Raw genomic sequence first — 23,060 nt, 5'->3', positions numbered from 1 at the left:
TCCCTGACTGAGTGTCACTAATAAACCGACGCGCCTTCACCGTTTACAATGACAGTTTCAACATCCAAATTAGCGCTCGCTAATTGGGCGAAGGGGGCAAACCTGCTTTTGTAGCAGAGCTTTGCACTTGTCTGCCTCCCCCTGGTAGGTGAGGTGGACCTTGTCCCATTCGGCCTGGTAGAAGGCCTGCAGTCTCCGCTCCATCTCTTCCAGGTCCTTCTGGTGCTGCTCCTGCAGTCCCCGCATCGCACACTCCAGAGCATCCCGCAAGTCCTGCTTTTCCTTTTCCACTCGTTCGGATGAACTGACTGAGCACTCTGCAAAATGTTAAGTGCATTTAGTACACCTACTCTTGATATTCATGATGATGCACGGACAGATCATGCGGCTGCAAAATGTGCGCCAGCTTTCATTAGAAAGGTTGTAATAATTGGGCTGTTGTGGATGAGATCAGAAGGGGGCCCGAAGAGAATCTGTTTTCGATAATACACATTTTTCTTTCGTGCCATGGAAACATGGCTGCCCATATTTGACGGCCAACTATGGCAAAGTTCTTTAGGGCCACAAGCTGCATATTTTCACACTTTGAAAACTGGACCACGGGTCAAACATTTCAGCTGAGGCCGTTTCACCTTTTGAACATTGTGTAACGTTTTCCCTGCTTCTGTCTACTCGTCTCACTGTCTCAATTGTTTGTCTCAACACAAGCTGCTCAAAGGGTAGTTGATAGTGAGCGCCTAACGCAAATCCATAATGCAGCTTCCGCTGAAGGTGACAATAGATAGATTTGTCCATCCATTTGTAATTCACATTGACGTCTGAGAGTTTAAAAGCTGCAGAGGAATAAAAGATGGAGCGCAGAGTGGAATAACAGTCACAGTAGCAGATCCAGGAGCAGAGGCTAAGCCAATACTGGGACCAGCTATCAAGACTCTGGCATGCAGAGTCCAAGAAACTGCATTCCGCAAGCATGTGCAACTGTGATCTGGTCATATGAGCCTTTAGTTAGATTCCGCCCCTTGAAACAAACACCGTTTGGCTCACACGATGACTGCAGGTCTATTTTATACCAGCACTAAAGTTAGATGCTCTGGCCCACACTCCGACACGGGATGGAAGCGGCAGACACAGACGGATGCAACATGTGGCGTAATTAGGGATGTGTGGCACTGACAGTGTCACAGCGCTGGCTGAGGACATCAGTGGATTCTTTTAGGAGGAATGTGAGGCCTGCAACGCAAAGTCAACACCAACACTTTCGAACGCTCGTTGCTACAGTACATGTTAAGCATGATCAACTTGAAGTCAGGGTAGCTGACATTCAACCAAAGAATGTGTTAGAACAGTGCTCAGTATTTAATAGCAGTCACGTGGAAGTCCCGAGGCACTTGTAACAAGGTGCGTGCGTGTGTGCGTGCGTGCGTGCGGGTGTGTCCGCATAACTTAAGCAGAAACAAGATTAACGCAAATGAATTTGGAAGGATTGGTTTTATCAGAAGGGTTAAGTAAGTGGAAAGAAAACTGCCTGGAAACATTTTGCCTTTTTGAAGTCAAAGCACATAATCTAAAACTACAAATCGAATATACAGAACTTTGGCTGTTCCGCTTCAAAATATGGATGGCTCACTGAAAAGCAAAACGGTGTCATGAGCAGAGGTGGGCATTTTCCGTCATTCGTCATCTGTCGGCGGGTAGCCGTCCGCCATTCCGTCAATTATTGCGACGATCTGAATTGTAGTCGTCAGCCGGTCAGTCCCCCACCTCCCGCAAAAAAAAAATAAAAAGAAATAAATCACAGCAGCAAGAAGGACGCAGTTAGTGACGATTAGACTGAAGGATGAAAATCCACTTGCGCCGGTGCCGAGTCCGTCATTTTTTAAGAGTGTCCCGTCATTCATCGATTGGCAGCAAATCGGGCGTCCGTCAATGATGGACTGATGGACCGGTCCATGCCCACCTCTGCTCATTAGCACTCATTATTGCAATATCTGCTCCATTGTATTGCTCTTTTCAACCTTCGAGGTACTCAAAGCATTCGTGTTAACCTGTCACCTCATTTACCAGTGACTCTTTAATTCATGGAATATATCGTCGCCGTCATGTGAAAAACACTCACCTCCATTTTTTTTTCATTTTCCTATTCCTACATGAATCATGTTTCCGCGTTACAGACATCGCATTAAAGTGAAAAATAAAAAAAGTTTCCAAAATTGGAGATAAGTGTTTTTCACAGCACGGCGACGATATGCTGATGATGGGACACAAGAGCAAAGTCAAACACTGAAGACTTAACACCCACAAAAAACTCATCATGCAAAGACCTTACAAATAAATCACTTCAGAATAGTTCCTTGACACCAATTAGTCCTTTGCTTCTTGTGACTTCAAAGAAGAGCGCACCAAACCTGAGTTTTTCAGTAGGGTTGGGCACCGAGAACCGGGAATCGAGTGGAACCGGTCCATCATTCCGGTTCTCCCGGACGTTTCGATTCCTAGTTAGCCACGCAGAAGTACGACCGATTAAAAAAACAAACAAAAAAAAAAACGAAAAAAGGGTGCGGTGCGCAGCCCCAGGAGGCTCCTGCCGCCGAAGCTGCATCGCAATAGCACGGAAGCTCGCCCCCACTCGATCTGCCGCGTTCCTCTCGGTCAGCCCCTCCGCTCGCTTCGTACCGCCCGGCCCTTCCCACGGATCTCCACAGCATCGCCCTTCGCGGGGAAGGTGATCCTGCCCGGGCCGGCCCGTATTGGCTCATTCGGCCGACGCCTAGCCATAGAATTGATGCGATGCAGCTTATGAAGCATGTGCATACAGATACATCATATGGTTACATAGACTGCTTAGATTGGATAGACTTTCCTTGCTTGCCCTTAAAAAGCAGCGTTGTGTTTGTCACATATATTTTCTTTCTAAAGCAAGACAGCCAATCAATTGGTGTTCAGTAGCATGCTTTCAATCACAGCTGCATTATTGTATTGTCTTGAAGTTCGAAGAAAAAACAAAGCTCTTGTGACAAATAATATGAAATAATAATACAAAAATAGTTATTAAATATAAAAAAACAGCCCTTTGAGTAGTCCGTGGTAAAGTTCACAAATAGTAAAAAGATCATGAAATGGAAGAACAGAGAAGTTCGTGTGATTTGTCCAAAAATAACTCCTTTTTTTTTGTTGTTATGAATCGGAATCGAGAATCGTTAGGAACCGGAATCATAACCGGAATCGTCCAAATTCAAACGATGCCCAACCCTATAGCTGAACATACTGTAGGTTCCACAGGAAAATAAAATCCAAGTCAGTAAATACCTCTATGGCAAACTGAATAGGCTGGCGTTCACAGTAGTTGGCTTGGCAGATGGATGGTCTTCCGAATTTATCAATTAGCATTGTTATTGTGAACATTTCAGACTGATTTATTTTCCAAATAAGTGTATGAGAGTGACTACATGAACAAACACTTGTCTTACCAGTTATTCTGCGGTGATTGTGCGGTCATTTTTTTTTTTTTAAAGAGATCCGATTGATTCATTTCATGCACAGAGGGTGCATGTTCTCTTCAAAATTGAAAACGAGACTCAAGCATGACGCTCAAAGCAAACAAAGTAACAAAATACTCAATGAATGAGTAACAAAGAATAAGGAGATGATGCGTGGCTGACCATTTTTAAGATGACATGGTGGCCTTGCTGCCAGTGGTATAATGAAAACTGATTACAATTGGAAAATTGATCTGATTTAACCAAACCAAATACCATCCTTGCATGGTATCACAGCCAATGTTCCCTCTAAGGCAGGGGTGTCCAAACCCGGTCCTCAAGGGACGGACGGTGTCCTGCCTGTTTTCCAACTCTACCTGCTGCAACACACCTGATTCAAAAGATCCTGATTGTTAAAGCTTCTTCAGAGCGTGCTGATGAGCTGCTGCTCATTTGAATCAGTTGTGCTGCAGCAGGATGGAAAACGGGCAGGAAAGCGACCCTTGAGGACCGGTGCCGTCCATGTCTGCTCTAAGGTGTGTGAGTGAGCAATCGCGCATTGCTCTCACTCTCTCTAAGTGCGCACTGTGACACTGGCGAACACCACGCACACACACATTACATTCCTACACTCGTTCCTTCCTTTCCACCCCAGTTTAATCTACACACAGGACACTACACCATCCTCACTTCCCTTCCAGTTTAAGTAGGGTGCACACTCAGTTATTCTAGTATAATTTGAAGCATAGACTCACTCCCACCACTGACATGACGCTGCAGGCGACACGCCGACCGCTCCATTCAGGAAGTTCAAACATGGCGTAGTTTACTAGCCCCTTGAATGATGCTTTCGCTTTCCAGAGCTCAGGGGACTAGACATTTTTGTGACATGTTTTCCATTATTCATGAGTGGACAATGAGGGTCCATATTGATACAGATAGTATTGAGCTAAAATAAAAGTAACAAACGAGGGCTGTCCCAAATCCCTATTCAATTATATGCTCTACTTTAATATATACGTGGTTTGGATATTTTGTAACATATCTAACTCATTTAACTTGTTATGATCTCAGGTTTTGGACAGGTGTGATACTGGTTAAGTCGCCGTATGCATGTCTGATGTTGCTCATCGTGGTCAAAGGAATGCTCAGGGAGTTTGCGTGAATGCTCAGATGCATGGAAAATTAGAGGGAACATTGATCACGCCCCAAGTTATCACGTATGTATCAAATCATCTTTTATGAGAGATGCACCCTTGGTATAAATCAGAATAAATCGTGTTGATGTTGCTGATTAGTTCTTTGAATATAGTCAACTTGAATAGCTAGGGAGATCTTTTACCTTTTGCTGTCACATAATGATAAACATGACAAAAGCTTAAGACGTGCCTTATTGGGGTGTAATCCCACCAAACTGAATCGTTCCCCTCGAAAATGTACTTTTGCTGATTCGTATCGTACCACATGTATCAATAACGTTTTCCTACGTCTTTTACTGGAGAGGCACGCCCCTACTTACTACAACTAGTCAATTGGGCTGATAGTTATAAAAAAAATGGATTTTAAGTATGCTTACCCAGCTGTCCTCTGAGATTGACCAACTGCTGGGATAGTTCTTTGCACTGCCCCGTGGCTTCATCACGCTAAACAGAAATTAAAACAGATGCAACATGAAGTCAAAACCACTTTGAATAAAAATCGGACACAAACACTGGACAGAGTATAGATTTCTAAATGAATATTAAATTACACAATAACGCAACATTTGTATTATTGAAAAGTAGAGAATACACCAGAGGTCAACAATGTGGTTCCAAAAATAGCTCGCCAAGAACAGGGCATTGTGATTTTCTAGGAATGTTGTGCAAGTGATCATGTAAACCAGACATGTCCAAAGTCCGGACCGGGGGCCAAATGCGGCCCGTGTTCACGGTTCTACCAGCCCGCAGACTCTGGCATAAATTAATAATGAGTGGTCCATCAGTAGTGTTGACCACAGTACAAAATGCACCCCCCCAAAAGAGTTTTAAATTTCGCCACCAGATGGCAGAGCTTAGAGTGAGGAAAAAGAAAGCTGACAGAGAGGGAGGGCCATTGCTTCCAGGACAAGTGGAAATTGTCATATTTTTCCACTGAAATACAAAACAAGTGTGTCTGCAGAGTTTGCCAAGAAACTGGGGCTGCTTTCAAGAAATTCTATATCAAGAGTCACTACCAGACGAAACATGCAAACTACGACAAGGTGACTGGCACCAAACGCCATGACAAATTTAAGCAACTTGAAGCTGAATGGTCGGCCCCCACACATTGTCACCTCATTAAATGTCGCCCTCTTTGCAAAAAGTTTGGGACCATTGATGTAAACAATGGAACAGATTTATAGAAATAAAGTGTTCCACAGTGGTATTTATTTACCTGTTTCATAGAAATCAATATGAGAGTCCTCACTAACAAATCTTTTAAGAATTGATAATCAAGTTATGGATTATTCCGTAGATTGCACAAGCAGCCCCACGCTTTAAGGCAAAAACAATATGATGTTTTTCCCCAGCCCTATTAACATAAAACATACGTTGAATGATTCAATGTAATTCGAGCAAATTTGTTATTTCCAAAGTGTGTATCAAAGTGGTAGCCGTTCGCAATGATCAGTATCCGAGAAGTAACTCATTTTCAAAAAGGTGGGTGAACCCTGGAATGCTCTAACAATATGAAAAGACATTGAAATGTTTCATGAATGCATTTAGCAATCCAGGATGTTACCACATACATGACTGCAATATAACTGCAGTTGCTGAAGAAAAGTAAACATCATGAGTAAAGGGAGGAGAATCAAAGTAAAACTTGATAGTCAACTCATGTTCAGTGTTAGCTTTGCTGGCACAGTTCCTTTGCTTCTGCCCTGTCGGGGAAGCCGCACTTGCTGCAGTGGTCTTTAAGGTTTCAAGATGACACATAACTGTTTACACTTACTGGCAATCTACAACTGCTCTTCTACTGTGCTGATTCCGATTACGCCACACTCTACACAACATGTGACATCATGGACACAAACATATCATAAACATAAATGTTAAAAAACAACAATAGCAAAGGAGAGCCAACACGTCACTCTCTAATATAAAACATGCACAAAAGCCTTTCATCTGCTATTTACAACAGTACGTACAAATGGGGTGTCAATGCAAGTTACCTGCTTTGCAGCACAGGGAGCACTGAGGCACACTCTGCTGCCTGTACAGCCCATGTCATCAGCCTCTGATCCCTGGGTACCCCTGCCCCCCGCTGGGGTCTGGACACACCAAGTAAGCCAGGGCAAACAGCCGTCCAGGTGGGCACACCACCTCCACTTACATCGTCCTGAATTACAAGCTGCTTCTCTAGCTGAGCTAACTGACTGCTAAGTGCACTGCTGTATTTAAAAAAAAAAAAAAAAAGCACACACACAAAAAGGGGCAGGCTTCCAAAGGAGGAACAGACTCCTCCCTACTGAGGTGAGGTCACTTTAAGACAGCACATGCAAGCAGTAAGAATGGAGCAACCAGATCATTTGTAGAGACGATGGGGCAGACCTTAAAATGGGCACTGACCTTCCCCGAGGGACATGGACGGAGCCTTCATTACTACCATCCCCCGTTCTCATCCAAAGCAGCATTAAATCATCCACTAAACCTCTGCAACACTCCCTCTGTGGACCACATGCTCACAATTCCACGGTTACACGCCCTTTTCCTACAGTGACGGATCAGATGTCCAGTTTCACTTCGTAGCAACTAATCTCTGCCAATAATGATCTGCAGCTTGTTGACCAAACTCAACCAGGCTAAGGACTTAGAGGCCAGTTCTCAGTTGAACATTTTTTTCTCACTCTTAGTTCAGGGAGAAAGAAGGGCTGAGAAAATGAAATATGCTAAACTGTTGGCTGCCAAAAGTTGACTTCAGTGGAGACAGAATTTTTTTTTTTTTTTTCCAGAGAACAGTGCATTTTTTGGGGGAGCTTATACTAGTAGAGTATCTATTACTGTATAAATGTATACATCTTAAAAATACATAAAGTACATGTCCCTGGTGTACATAAAGATGATGTACATCAGGCACAGAATATCACTGGATGGCCATTTAGTTAAGTATTCCTATGACGTTACAGATTGTGGGAAATATTTTGACTGTCAAAGTCAATATGTACTACAAAGTTATTTGCGTGTGCCTGCTGGTTTGACAGCCAGCTGTCCACTACACGATCACACCATCCAAACAGGAGATAAGAAACAATGTACAGTGCTGGCTAAGTGGTATGGCCACTTGCTCATTTGACCATATCAAGCCAACAGCTGGGGCATTCTCACATTGTAAGGGTAAGAGCAATCTATTCTTGGGCCTTTCAATGACTATTAGTTTCCACTGTGCACTACCGGCCCACAATAATAAGCATCCTTAGCTTCACAATACTCTCTATTGATTTTTTTTTTTATTGATTACTGCTACTGTTGTATTGACGATTTCTACATGACAACTGGCCAAATGCATCACAGGATATATTGCTTTTCTAGTGACCACAGGCCATTTGCGGCCTCCCAACTCTCCGCCGCAAATATAAACGAAGAGTATCAATTGTACAGCGCTGCATAACAATGTTGTACTGTATCTGTATTCAAATGAAATAAACCAAAAATAAAAAAAGAAATTTAGATGATCTTACAACAAGGAATAACTTTAAAAGCATGTTCTCTGCGCTCTCACACGCCATCCTCTAGCTAGCATCACAATGCAGCCCCCAAAGGGGGTGGGCCCCATTATTTGAGAAGGAATGGCTTACAGGCATACAATACGCTAGAAAGAAAACGTCAATCTATCATCAATACCACAGTAAATGAATGGAAGAGAGACTTTATACTTCAATTCTTTATAGGAGTTGATTTGACGATTATCCAAATTAAAATCATTGACGCTGCATGTCTTGAATTGCTTATTTGTAAAAATGAGAGCTACAGAAATTTTCTTTTTTTTTTTCTTCTAAATAGCAAAGATTTTTTTTGGACTGACCAAAATCAATCTAATTGCCGATGTTTACATTCATGATTGATGTATTACCTGAACAATGTGTTTTTCCTAACATTTCGCTTCATTGATCGAAGACCACCTATCAGTTTTAATGGAATATTTTATTGATAATAAAATAAACACGATTTTACTGTAAGCATTTAATTCCCAGTGCAATCAGAATCTGAATTGTGGATTTTTACAACAATTTTTATAGGGGGGAAAAGACATTTAGTTTTGTCCTCTCTTACAAATGAAGTTCATGCATATTAAAGAAAAGTAAAAACCATTATGTAAGCAGGGATAATGACCGTCTACTTTCCCAAGGCATAATTTTGTTTTGACAGTAATAAAATAAGGAAGCAAGATGACTGAAATTGAGCTGTATCCTGATCTGACAGACCTGTTCATAATTTCCTGTAAGCCAGTCACATGACACTGCTCGACACATCATATTCAAACCATGTGTTTGAATACCAGTGTTGAAAAAAAAAAACTGTTGAGGTGTCTCTATATAGAAATAGCATTTGGGTTATATTATCAACTTTTATAAATGCCATGTTAGGTTGTAATCCTAGCATTGTAGCAGTAAATAACACGTTAACACCTTGAGGAATATAGTATGACAACCATTCTATTTGAGTGTTTTGCCACATAGCGTAACATACACAGTCTTAAAATGAAGCAAAAGCATTTTGAATGAATTGGAATTGGCTATTCTCAAAACAGCCCATATACAGTATTTAATTGTGCAAAACTTGCACAAATTATCCTACCTCAGCCAGGGATTGCTGCAAGACGATACTAACTGCTTCAAATCTGCAGTTCGAAGCTGCAAGTAGTCCCCCAAGCGTCTGGATCCGCTGGTCATTTTGGTCACCCCGTGATGGCGCCACATCTGGAGAGCCACTATTCTGTTTTGCTTGGGATGTTGACGCTTGCTGCCGGGAACAGTTCTTGGGCTTGTTCTTTTCTACTGCGAAAGAATAGACATCAAGGCTCGTGACAACGTTCATGATCATCATCAATCCCCTTTCTACTGTACGTGGGCTGATCATACCACCCTCAACTCACTGCAGCAAGCTCCACAGTCAAAGCTGCGGATGGTTTTACTGTCCAATCAAGTGCACAGACAATTCCCAGTACAGCTTCACAGATAGCCCGTCATAAAAATGGATCCCCTAAATACAATTAGTTTTCCATTTCCTGATTCGATCGAGAGCTCTGTGGACCTGGTCACCAACGGCAGCTTGTTCTGCGAGTGCAGTCTAGATTTACATCAAATTACCCGCCCAGAAACGCTCCTACAGGCTGTAAGAATCCAACAAACAAGGGAACTTTGTTTATTAACATCATTTGTGAGAATACAGAAAAACCAAGCTTGCATCATCAGATTAGTGCAACATGAATAGAATCATTATGTTTGGGTATAAAATATAAATAATTCACAACTGTAGAAAATGTGTTTTGCAATGCCCGGTTCATCAGGAGGAATCATGGAGAGTGCTGCGTAAAAGTGATGAGGTTGAGAAGATGAGACGCATCCGGAATACCAGCTTTCATTGAGTGGAATTTACTGTACCAACAGAGGCTAATAGGGCTACTCACAGCCAAAGGGTTGTCAGACCACTCAAACTCACCATCCATCCATCATCCTAACCGCTCCTCCTCACAAGGGTCGCGGGCGTGCTGGAGCCTATCCCAATAGTATTTGGGCAATAGGCGGGGGACACGCTGAATTGACTTCCAGGCAATTGCAGGGCAAACGGAGACAAACAAACATACACACTCAGAGTCACACCTAGGGGCAATTTAGAGTGTCCAATTAACCTACCATGCATGTTTTTGGAATGTGGGAGGAAACCGCAGTACCCAGAGAAAACCCACGCAGGCACGGGGAGAACATGCACACTCCACACAGGAAGGGGCCGGATTCAAACCCACAACCTCTGAACTGTGAGGCGGACATGATACACGGCACAAAAGAGAGCCAGAAAAGAGCCAGACCTCGAAGGTCCCCCGTACACTGCGGTCTCTTGTTTGGGAACATTCTGGCTTTCCTGTTAAAATCGCTGATGGAGAAAGGTACGTGGAGGAGTCCCAAAGTTGTGTGCCGACATTGCTACAGATTGGGAGCTATGTTGGCGGCTATGTTGCAGATAGCACGTCTAACATGCACGGCATCATCCGATTGTGAATGTTTCTTAGACAAGAGAGCAAAAACTTTAAACTTAAATGGCGAGATTTATCATATTGTATCATCTACCAGGAACACGCCGTCAGACGTAGTTTAATTATCACCTTTTTAATAATCAAGTACAACTGCTCGCGCTCTTCTTTCTCCGCTGCTCCACTCGCTTGCCTGCATTCATGAAACTCGGAAACATAACAACTCAGCAACACACAAATCCGACCACAACACAGATAACCCAATTCGGGCTGTTCAACATTCAAAGATTTCAATGCCTAAAAAGTGTATACAATTTCATAAAGACTTTAAACTTACTGTATTTTTTTCATTGTAAAAAGAGTTTTAATATAGTTAGCAATAATTGTAACTGTTATTGTATGTATTTTTTTTCATCACAAAAAGTGTATGTATGTACTGTAATGACAACTTGTCTTCAACTTAAATACTTAGATGTGTCATAGTCATAGGCTGTTGCTGTTGAGTATTTAAAGATTTCAGTGTCTTAATGATGCATAAAATTAAGAGATCTTTATTGTTAGTGTATTTTTTACTCTGGTGTAATTCCTTAGAATATCACCCGAATGGTTTGCTTTTATTTATTTTTTCAAAAAAATGTAACATTTACTTGTCATCTTTTCAAAAAAGAAAAAAAAAAAAAAAAGCTTTTTGTTGTACCGAAAATATACCGAGTTGAAAAAACAACGAACCGAAATGTGATTTAGCGTACCGTTACACCCCTAGTTTGAATTAAAACGTTTGAATTTTGCTGATTGGCTGTTAGCTACCAAATGCAAATCAGTACACCTCTGGGCGGAAGGCCTGCGCTGGCCGATGTCACGCTACGGCAACTTCAATTGAACAAACTAAATTACGTCCCATTAAAAAACTGTACTCATTTCCATTTGTTCATTCAACACGAATCTTTGTCTCTATGTAGTAAACAGACTTAAAAAAAAGTAACTTAAAAAGTGGAAATCAACCCATATTTATTTCAAGAATATGTTCCGAGCAGGCCCACTAGTCTAAAAACGGCATTCTGATTAATATTGCGTTTGTGGAGTTAAGCAGCAAAAGCCACACCTTTTTAGCCATGTCAGGGGCGGCCATTTTGTCACTTCTGTCGACTGAAAATGACATCACAACTGCTCAGGGCTCAGGTAATGACCAATCACGGCTCAGTTTCAGAAAATAGGTGAGCTATGATTGGTCGTTTGCTGAGCAGTTGTGATGTCATTTTCAGGCGACAGGAGTGACAACATGGCCGCCCCCAGAGATGGCTAAAAGCAGGTGGATTAACTCTTATTCCACAAACATAGGGCAAACAAACAAATTTCCTTCGATAAAACGTTGGATAGAGAAAAAAAATAGAAAACAAACCCGATCGCGGCATGTTGCGTGATGTAGGCAGCGCGCATCCGCCTCCAAACATCAAGTTAAACCAATGAAGAAGAAGACGCTAAACCAACGAAGAACGACTCAGTACAACTCTTACAATAAAATGATATTATGCATGATGATTGAATGAAGGCTAATGTATGTGTATCAACAATACTGCTTTTGGGTAGCACCTAATGCAAATAAGCATTTTACAATTCACTGGTGGAGGCGAAACTGAACATTACGCTATATAAAGATTGAAACAAAAACAGTTAACCATTTTTATTAATAGGTTTAAAACAAAATCAATAATTATCAATATTTACTGATATGAAATACTTAGATTGTGACAAGTCTTTCAGACATATCACCCCAAGCACATAATGTTTAAAAGAGAGTTTATTTAATCTTTATATTCATCAGTTTATTTCACTCTTTCATAGTTACGTTGACCTCTTTTTAAAGGTAAAGTATTATGTTAAAATAAAACAACCTACATTCATTTTTCTCCGGTCATTATTTGCAATAGTTAAAAAAAAAGATCCAAATAAATCGATAGACCAATATGAAACACTTAAATCGTGATTAACTTTTCAGTTGTATTGCCCAGCCCTACACAAACGTAATATTTATCAGAATGCCTTGTTTCAAGTAGTGGGCTTGCATAGAACATGTTCTTGAAATATGTTTGGGTTGACCCCCCTTTAAGTAATAAGTTATTTATAAACCTATAACAGACAGTTGTTGTAAAGCAATGTATTACTTTCAAATGCAAGTAACTAGTAATATGAAATACATTACATTTTGGAAGTAACTTGCCCAACACTGACAAACATACAATACATAATACAAACAAATGTTAATGTGATCCACTATAGGACAGGTGTCAAACTCAAGGCCCGGGGGCCAGAGCCGGCCACCATTTTATGTGGCCCGCGAATGGCAAATCATGTGTTGACTTGACATGTTTCTTTCAAATTGTCTTCACTTTTAACACTACATATGAGATAATGCAAACATTTGTTACCAATCCCTCATTTAAAGTAAACTGAAAAGAGTTGAACGGACTATTTCGTGGCTTCTGATTTCAAAACTAGTTAACCACCAACTTGTGTGTATGTGATAATATAAATCCTTTCTATGGATTCACAGTCAACGGCCCTCCAAGGGACGCCATAATTATGAGTTTGACACCCCAGCACTATAGCATTCTGTAGCGTGCGCTAATCCAGACATTTTAACACCAAATTACATACATGCACATTTACCGCAAAACCAAACTAATCCCATCCATATATCATAAAGCCAATAACACTGACTACTGTTCATGTGAAAAGAAATCCAGACACATTGATTCAAACTGGTCTGAGTTCACTGCTCACCCAAGCACAGGAAAAATGGGGAAACACCACGAATAACATGAATGACTCTGTGTCAATGCTAAAACCAGGCCAAACAAAACACCAAAACCATGAAAAGCAACAAACTGTTATTTGTAAAGCAACTTGCAGAAAATTTTAATACATTGTTTTTTTGTGTGTGTGTAACATAATATCTAACCTTTACACCGAGTAACAGTGATTGGTAGAACAGATTAAAATTCAAACTTTACAAACACTGTTTGTTTCATGGGAAATGCTATTGGAATTTAAAATCCATAAACTTGCGGCGGATACGATCTGACCTTTCTAATTGTTGTTGCTTCTCAGCAAATTTGTGGGTTTATTTGAATGAGATTGCCCTCTGCTGTCTGCACAAGAACCAGCACTTTCAATCAGCGATTAAGATGAATCCACATTTGTATACACTGACATTTTGCAATGTAGTGCGCTAAGGAAATGAGAAACTTAAATTCTCAGAATCAAGCAATATTCAATTTGTACAGTTCGGAATGGTACCTCTTCAAACCATACTGAACTACTGAAATAATTAAGTTCATTTTTAAAGAAGCTGCTTTCTTCAGCCATGCACTTTCCATAAAGACACTTTTCCATCATTTATTGCCATAAAAGGTACAATCTTGACAGTCATTTTTCACTATATAACTTTTGTGCATCTGGTTGTCACAGCAGCTGTGTATGCAGAGTTAAGTTAGGGACCTTCAAGAAAGATGCATATCTGCAAAATGTTGCAGACTGCTCCTTATGCGCCGACTGTAGAAAGGGGAAAAAAAACAAGGTAACTAATGCAGGTAGGTTTTATAAGTTATGGAGTGGGTTTGTTGGCTAGATGTATTGTAGTATTGTTTGTAAGGAGATATCACAACATAAAACTGGTGATGAATTGTACTGTTAGCACAAAGCATTTCAAGGGATACTACATATCGCCGGCATCGGGCCAAAATCTTGTCCCTATGAAATTACCTTTAAAAGGTCAGGGTGCAAACATTGAAAACTTTTCTGTAGCCCTCTAGAACCCCTTTTACAATGCATAACTGCCATTAAAATGTGATTAGGTCATAGGTAGACAGCAGTTTAATCACTAAATAAAATTCAGAATGTGTCGTCTGCCGTTTGAATCTCGCGCCCCCTCATCTTCGGCTTTTTCCGGAGATGTGACGTTACAGTAGCCGGAGGATTCAGTGCCTACTAATCATGAACGGTCTAATAACACCCCCTTGTGTCGGCTCGTGTGTTTCAAAATCCTCTTCATTCCAAAACATCGCTCGCCATTGAATGTGCTGTGTAGCGCATGGAAATTGTACAGTCTATGGTGTAGCGAGCGGTTTAGCTACATCTATGTCACTTCCGGTGGCTTGAGCTCCCATGAGGTTCGGAAACACTCTGAATGAGTAAGTAAAACCTATTTTCTAATCGATCTGTGGTTGACAACTTTCAGGAAGTGACTTGTGTTTATTATAAAACCTATTACCAATGAGAATATGAATTTTAACAGACTCTGAAAAATGTTTGCACCCTGACCTTTAAGTTCCTACGAAGTAACTTTTCAGGAGATCCCAAAAATGTCAAGTTTGTTCACCCATTAGCATAGAATCATGAAAGAGCAGGCCATTTTCAACACTTTAGATTGGTGAATGTGTAAAAGTAACACCCAGGTATGTGGACTGACTAATAGTATATTTATTTATTTATTTATTTATTTTTTTTTTTAATATGAAATTCACCAAATGTGACTTCTGAGGTTTTGGCCCAGCACCAGCGATGTTAACTACAGCGCCATATATGTGAAATTTGTTAGTTAAATTATAGTAGTAGTGTTATTTGTTTAAATAACTTAATAGCGTTAAAGAACTGTAATACTGAGACTAAAATTCCTTAAATTTTATGGGAAACCAAACAGGTTTTCCCACAGTCCTGATCTACAGTCACTGTAGATCTCAACATAGAGCCCAAAATAACCTTGGTTCATTTCAGGCTGAAATAAGATGGGTCTCTCTCTCTCTCCATGTGGCCAGGATGAAAGGTCCTTTTTCACATGTGCACAAATTTAAAAACCATCCATGGCCACAATGTATACTGTGCACTGAAACCAATATAACATTCTAATCTCATTTGTGTTCAGCAATACACGACTCTGGATGAATTTAGAGTGACTACTCTAGTTAAAAGAAAGCTGAACCTCCTGCTTACGAGACAAGTAAACAGCCATGCTAAACATAGAGGCACACAGTTCAAGTACAGTAAATATCAAGATGTTAGCAAATTTAACTTACCAAAGGCCATATAGCCTAGCCAATTTCAACATAGCAAAATGAGGTGACTAACCTGCTTGGAAAACCACTGTGTTTTTCCAGCATCCTGACAGCAGTTGAATGTTTCGTAGTAAGCCTTTTGCTGTCAGACGCACATTGATGTTTGAGGGTGACAGCTTTGGAGACCATAACATCGCCCAGTAATCAAAGTAGAACACCACCACCAAGTATATATGCAATTATTTAAGAAAAAATAAGTAAAAATTTTTGTTGGAAACCCAAGAAACTTCTGCAAGGGAAGAGCTGCCCCCCGCCCCCAAAACAAAACAAAACAACACAACTATGCCAATGAGACATAACAGACAGAAAAAAGTGAAAGCACCCAGGTCAGCATGGTAGAGGCCTCTATGTAGGACATTCTGTAGGCCTTGTAAAGCTTAATCCCGCTGGTCAAACTAGACTTCAGTCATTTGCCAAAACACTAGCAGCAGTAAACGCGATGGTGGCAGTGCTGTAGCTGAGGAAGGATGCTAGGGCAAGAAGGTGTGTGTGTGTGTGTTGGTGATGGCGGCGGCGGGGTGGGGGGATTGGGGGTGTTTGCGGGGTACAGAGTGGCGAAGGGAGGAGCAAGCAGGAATACTATAGCCAATGGGAATTGCAATGGAGCTCTCCATGCTCTCACGGTTACACCATTTCTCCCTGCTTCATTTCTTCTTCAAAGTAAGATTAGCAGAGATGACAGGCCAGCTCTCGCCAAGGTTGTCACTGTTAGCTGAACTCAAAGCAGCCTTGTTGAGATGAGAACATAGCTGTTCTCAGCAACGGCTGTGCAACATTCTCAACTCAAAACAACAGGCTGATACGGAGCTCCTAAGGTGACATGGAAGTAAAAAAAAAAAATTTGTGTTCCCTCGCATAGATTTGCGAGATAATGCAAAGTTTTTTGCGAGGGAACGCATTTTTTAAAAATGCGTGTTTATGTACTTCCGGGTCAGTTTAGCAACTAGCCTAGCCTAGCCTCTAATGCGCGGCTGTTTGAGAGACGACAGTACGTCAGAGATGGAGAAACCGTGCTTAATATCAAAAACTGATTTTAGGTCTTTGTAATACAAGCGAATTTCAAAGCAATTCCATTAAACCCACCCACGGCTGAATACGCTCCCTTTGTTGCTTTTGTTTACCCGGAAAATGACCCGTGAGCACATAAACACGCATTTTTTTAAAAAAAATGCGTTCCCTCTCCAAAAACTTTGCGTTATCTCACAATTCTTGCAAAGGTTTTTTTTTTTTTACTTCCATGTCACTTTAGGGGCTCCGTAGGCTGAAGCTTATTGTAGCACGACACTCCAAAAATGCCACTTGGAAAGAAATATATATATATTTTTTTTTTTGCAGAAAATATGAACTAGTCAGATTTACATTATATCTAAATTAGGCATTTCTCACTGCACAGACCTCAGTTAAAGAGACACTGGGATGAGCTTAACAGTGGCACTTATATAATAGGTTTGCATGTAAAAATGACATCAGTACCAAAGTGCCCCCCCCCCAAAAGTTTCTGTAGTGATTTAAGGTCTTTTTTTTGTGATTTTTTTGTGGCCCCACCATCCCTTTAAAGAAAAAAAATTACCTGGTTTACTTGGGGTTAAACAAACATATCTAGAAGACGCAGTTCTTTTCAGAGGACCCTGCGTAGAAGTAGAAGGTCCTTTGTTGGCACTAGTAGGTGTATTTGTTGTGGGAACAACTGTTGTGTGGACACAAAAAAACATTTTAGATGAGAAACTATGAGTGATCTTTAATGCAAAAGTAAAAAGTAACATTACTCATCAGAAGTTCCTGGACAAAACTTCTTATAATAGTATAGTATTTGGGATGGGATATGATTGATTACCGGTAAATGACTCTCAAAATAATCAGATCTTAATCATATGTATCCCAAAAAATAAAATGCAAAAATCGAAGCTTAAGCAGGTTTATTCTCAGAATGGCTTCAGAAAAACATTAATACATTTGAAATATTAAAAAGGCCTACAAGCAAACTGGCAATATTGTGCACACTAATGTGAGTTTAAAGTAAATAATGTGAACATTGTCGCTGAGCACTTTGGATGGAAAATTCATTGGGTTTGACTAAAAGCAGCAATAACCAAAGACCATGGGTTTAGGCATTCAGCAATGAGCAGTAAGGACAAGGTTAGACACATTCCAACACATGCATGATGGTGTTTGTGTAAATGTGTGTGATCTTACTTGGTCCAGTCCACCTTCCAGTGGTTGCTATGAATCTTGCTTTCTGTGCAACAGTTTTAACAGGGGGTTGATTACATGCAGCTACTCCCGACACTGTAAGCCAAGCATAGATGAGCGGTTCAAAACTGGAAAAGGGCATGTGACAGCATCACCGGAAACTGCAATAAAACAGCAACTTTGCCAACAGACATAGAATTTGAGGGCAACTGATGTTAGCCCATTTGATAGCAAAATTATGATTCTTTCGAGTGTACTCACCCCTCCAGTGCATTCTATCATTCTCATTTAATATAGCCTTACAAACGCCTCAAAGTGAGTTGTGGATAAGTGTAAGGGCACATTTAGATCAGTGGTCCGCAGCCTGTTTTGCACCACAGACCGGTTCAAACAAGTACATGCTTTTCGCAAATGCAATCATCCGCTGTGGGCTGGGGGTGTAGTGGCGGCTAAACTGCTACTGCTAATGATATGTATGCAGCCTCTGCAAACTCTGCTCGCATTCTCATGCTCTCTACATCATCACTTGGATAAGTGTTTGGTTGGTTGGGGATCATTAAAGAGCATTAAAAAAGTTTTTGGGAGAGGGGTGTGGGGGGGGGGACTGTACAGTATATTGTTTTTATGTGACTAAGCCTCAGAATCTTGGCAAATGCAGAGCTACTAGATCTTAGCAAGATTTACCAGCAGGGGATTTTCAGCAAGTCTTTGCCTTTAAGTGGGTCACTATTAAGGCCCCTTTGCTTAACATCATGTTCAAATTCAAAATGTGATCTTATCCTTGAAAACAATCAGCAAAAGCCTCATTTCATACTACAGTAATCACAGCCAGACGCTGACATCCCCAATGTAAAACCCTGTTAGGTTCACCTTGTGAACTTGCTGCACTGTCATTCTGATGACTGGGAATGATTCCTCTGTTTAGGTTCCTGGATGTTACCGGGGTCTTGCGAGGTAGTCGTGAGGTAGGAGTAGGGGGAGGTTCCATAAAAGGGCGACGCGTGGGAGTTGCAGGAGGTCGGCATACATTCATTTGGGGCTTGACACGTGTTGCCGAGGCTGGTTCAAAGGTTGAGTCTCTTGTTGCCCCATTCCTTTGACTCCCTGCTATCATATGCAATGGGGAAACTATAATCATGATGGACACAGAATGTTTAGTGGTGCATTTCTCAGGACTGAAATACATTATCTAAAAACATGCATCATTTAATACTGTTGCTTAAGGACCTAATGCAAAAGTTGAGCTAGTCATTTTTTTTAAATAACCATCATTCAAAAATAAAATTCTCACCAAAATTATATGCCACACTCAAAATGGAAAACACAAAAAATATTACTTGAAGTTAAAGGATGTATCTTTGAGGAGTGTGTCTGTAGTGACTGTGCTATTAAACATTGAGTTTCTATGTGAACAGCAGTGCTGAACGTCAAAGCTCTCGTTCCTTGTCATGTTTTTTCAAATAGCAAAATGATTTCCCATCACAGGACGACTCATTTTCCGTGCCTAAGACTCCTCTTCAAATGATAAGCAAGGGAAAGCTGAATAAATAGACTTTAAAACGAGACTCAAGATCTACCTTTTTAAACTAGCTTTTAAGTAATATTTATCTATGGTATTTACTTTTAATAACTAAGTTTTAACTAATATTTATGTACACACTTTTACTAATTTTTAGTACTTTCAGTCTTTTATTACTATTTATTTTTTGTCATTTACTCATTTTTCTACTGCTACCTCTTCTATGTCGCTGCAGCAACAGACAAAGAGAAGAACGTCTTGTCTTCCGTGTCAACGCAAAACAAGCTCAAGAAAAAAAAACCTTGAGCCGTCAGATAAAGGCTTGTTTCCAAATTTCCAACTTTTAAAACAAAAAACAAGAGATAGCCATTCTCGTTCAATGGAGACAGCAACACTGCCTTCATTCAACACTTCACAAGCAGAATTGAATATTTACAAATTACAAGTCATGATAAATGCACACACAAGATTAAAAACACACGAAAATCACGCATACGCATATTTGCGGATCTGAAAAACAAGTGAAAGTCGCGGGTATACATGTGAATAATTTTGTGACAAAATTCTCCAAATAGATTTTGACAATGTGAAGCGCTTTGAGCTACGTTGTCATGTACTGTATGAAAAGCATTCCACTGTAAAGTCAAAATGATTGATTGAAGAAATCAGAGGCGAGATTATTTTCCCTGATGTACCAATTGGTAAATGTCACCCTCTGATGGAGAAACTGCTAAACTTTCCAAAATATTGTAGCAACCAAGTCAATAGTTTATCATTTACACAACACCTTCAAAATGTACTTGCAAGGTTCTCATTCTTGTACCTGCAATCCTATTCTGCTTTGACAGTGGGGTGCCTACACCGCAATTGCCTCCTGGTCGCTGCCTGACAGACTGAGTGGCGTGAGGCCTTGGACTGGCAATGACAGGTTGCCAAAGACCTGCCCCTTGTGCTTGGTTTGGAGAGGTCTGCCCTTGCGTTCTGCTGTTTTCCAGAGTGGCCGCTCCCTCTTTGCCAGATTCCGTCTGCAAAGAGGTCGGTGTATTATTTCCAGCTTTTTTCATTTTTCCATTGAGACCAATACATCCGACAAACACACACACTAGTTTCAAATAGAACAGTCACATCGAGGGAATCCTTAATGTTCAAGTTCGACACCATTTGCAATAATTACGTTAGAATAAGTTGCATTCATTAAAATGGCACTTTAAAATAGATGGATCGTTGATTTTCATATACTGTAATACATTTCTACTTACCACCAGGCTGATCTTATTAACCTCTCTTGGACTTGGGTTTTCAGCAGGACTTTTGGAGGCCTCAGTCTGTAAGGACAGTTTCCTCTGGGAGGAGTTGTTTGGGGTCGCTGATTTAGTTTGTTTCTCTTGTCTTGGAATTGTAGTGGTAGAGGAGGACTTAGAAATAGTTTTCCTTTGCTTGGGTGGCTGAGGTGAGGAAGTTGCAGTCTCAGATGAACATCGAGGCCTCGTGTTGACATGACGCAAGGCTGAAACTGACTTAACCTCCATTTTGTTTGATGTGTTCTTCGGAGTTGGTTTCTGACCTTTCTGGAAACTTTTTGCAGATTTCTCAAGGGATAATAAGCAGAATGTTTGGTTGCCAGTGGACTGAGCTGGAGAGTGCTCTCCTTGTCTGAAAGCGGCTTGCTCTGTCTCAGTGCAGGCCTTGCTGCATTGGGCTACAGGAGCAGATTTATTTGCTGAAGTAGATACGCAACTATTGAGCGTTCCATTGCCCACAGTATTCTCTGGCGACTGTGTGATTGTTACACCCAAGTGAGCAGCCTTTGGATTTACTTGTCTCTGAGCACAGTTTGCTCTTTTAGTAGCGAGAGGAACAAATGCATTGCTATTCTTTACTTTAGTTGGAATATTCTTGCTAGTTCCTCCAGGACGTTCAGTGCATTTACTGCGGACATTTGTTTGCTGTTGTTTGTGCTGCGGAGATGAGCCTGACACCATTGTTTCAGTCACAGTTCTTGTCACAACTTTAGATTTTACATTACTCAAGTCTGATTTCAGACAATTTATCTCCATTTTCTTTATTTTTCTGGCAGATTGAGATAGTCCCACGGCACAATGTTTTGCAGGTGTGGCAAACGCTTGTCGCTGTTCATTAGGGAATAATCTTGGACTGTCTGCATTTTCAGTGCAAGGAGATTCTAAAAGTGAGGCAAGCATTTGGTTGGCAATGTTTGATAGTGGTGTGGAAGTCTGTTTCTCCTTATCCATGTCATGTATAGTTGACAGAGAAGGCACGGAGACCACACATTTTTCTGGTGTATAGGCTCCAGGCAAATGTGCCACTGGCTCTGATTCAACACAAGCTAGCTGTTTTTTATGATCTGGAGAGTCTTCACACAAAAAGGTCATCTGAAGATCCCCATGAATTTCATTAGGCGCAATCATAGATTTAGGCAAACTCAAATTTTCTTCCTCAGTGGTAAGCTCACAGGTTTTAGACAGTGTGAAAGTCATGCCAAAGTATGGATGCCCCGAGTTCTCACACATTTTTTCACACACATCTGTCAGGGTGGATGTGGTCGGTACGTTAGATTCATTATGCAATGCCGCATGGCCGGCAGATGGCGAGGAGGACGATTCATCAAGGGAAGAAAATACAGAGAGGGAGTGGTCCCCCAAACAAAAACTGTTGCTTCTTAACACCATTTCACCAGAGCTCACGGAGCAGCTATCATTCTCAATCGGTCCTCTTCGAGAAGTTCCAGATGAACTCAGTGTGCCTTCTGCAGTAGAGTCAGGAGATGTCACAATAAGAACACTTCCATTCCTCTTGGTCCCATTAAAACTTTGGAACTCCTTAGTGTCTTGATAGCCTTGTGCACTCAAGCTTTTACTGCAGAAATCATCATGGCCATTGAGAGGGCTAGGGAAGCATGTTTGGTGCAGGCTCATGTTTGTGTTACAGAACAACTTATGCTCAAGTGAGGAAGTGCTATGAGAGTTATTTACAAACAAGCCTTCACTTTGGAAGTGATCAATCATGTTGATATTAGGTGAGCTGCTGGCTTCTCCATCACTGTGATTAGAGAAACTGCGGGATGAGTCTGGTGACGGAGACGGGGATACACCGTTGAAAGAACTTCCAGCACGAAGACACAGATGGATGTCTTCGTGTGGTACAACGTACTCATTGTAAGACATCGTTGAATAAGACATTGAGGGGTTCTGCCAAGGTAATAGCTTCACGTTCTGAAAACACGCATATCCGTTTAGCAGCACTAATCCATCAAGTGTGCTGATCCTCCATGAATATCTGTAGGTGAGAAAAAAAAAAAAGTTACTAGATATTCTAAATAACCAAAACACTTTTGATTACTCTTCACAAGTCAGTGCACACCATAGGCTGTTCTGAGGCCTGGATAAATGCAGGCTACCTCAGTAATGTTTCCTGAGGTAGCCTCAGGAAACATTACAGGCATCCGGAGTATTGTTTTGAAAAAAATCAATCAACCTTCTTCTTCAGCATTCCACTCCAAAATCGCTCACAGATCAGGTTAACGACGACAGCTAA

General features: G+C 41.0%; 1 protein-coding gene across 6 annotated transcripts in view; it reads right to left on the bottom strand.

The window, feature by feature from the left end:
- mtus1a (microtubule associated tumor suppressor 1a) overlaps positions 1-23,060 on the bottom strand; it is a 32,305-nt gene that overhangs the window by 3,620 nt on the left and 5,625 nt on the right. For 3 of the 6 annotated variants that reach the window (XM_086023661.1, XM_086023660.1, XM_086023657.1), the window contains 8 exons: positions 20,765-22,802; positions 20,329-20,530; positions 18,857-19,114; positions 17,990-18,082; positions 17,367-17,483; positions 9,293-9,492; positions 5,053-5,119; positions 103-317 (listed from right to left, as the gene is read on the bottom strand). In XM_086023661.1, coding sequence (XP_085879787.1) covers positions 103-317; positions 5,053-5,119; positions 9,293-9,492; positions 17,367-17,483; positions 17,990-18,082; positions 18,857-19,114; positions 20,329-20,530; positions 20,765-22,705 — 3,093 coding nt within the window. In that variant the 5' untranslated portion in view covers positions 22,706-22,802. Of the gene's footprint in view, positions 1-102; positions 318-5,052; positions 5,120-6,669; positions 6,920-9,292; positions 9,493-17,366; positions 17,484-17,989; positions 18,083-18,856; positions 19,115-20,328; positions 20,531-20,764; positions 22,803-23,060 lie in introns of those variants that run through there. The other 3 variants (XM_086023659.1, XM_086023658.1, XM_086023662.1) reach the window with 3 other exon arrangements.

This window comes from Filicampus tigris, chromosome 2, assembly GCF_054856515.1.
Source record: "Filicampus tigris isolate MCC_2025a chromosome 2, RoL_Ftig_1.0, whole genome shotgun sequence".
NCBI lineage: Eukaryota > Metazoa > Chordata > Actinopteri > Syngnathiformes > Syngnathidae > Filicampus > Filicampus tigris.
This window is presented reverse-complemented; position numbering and strand designations above follow the sequence as displayed.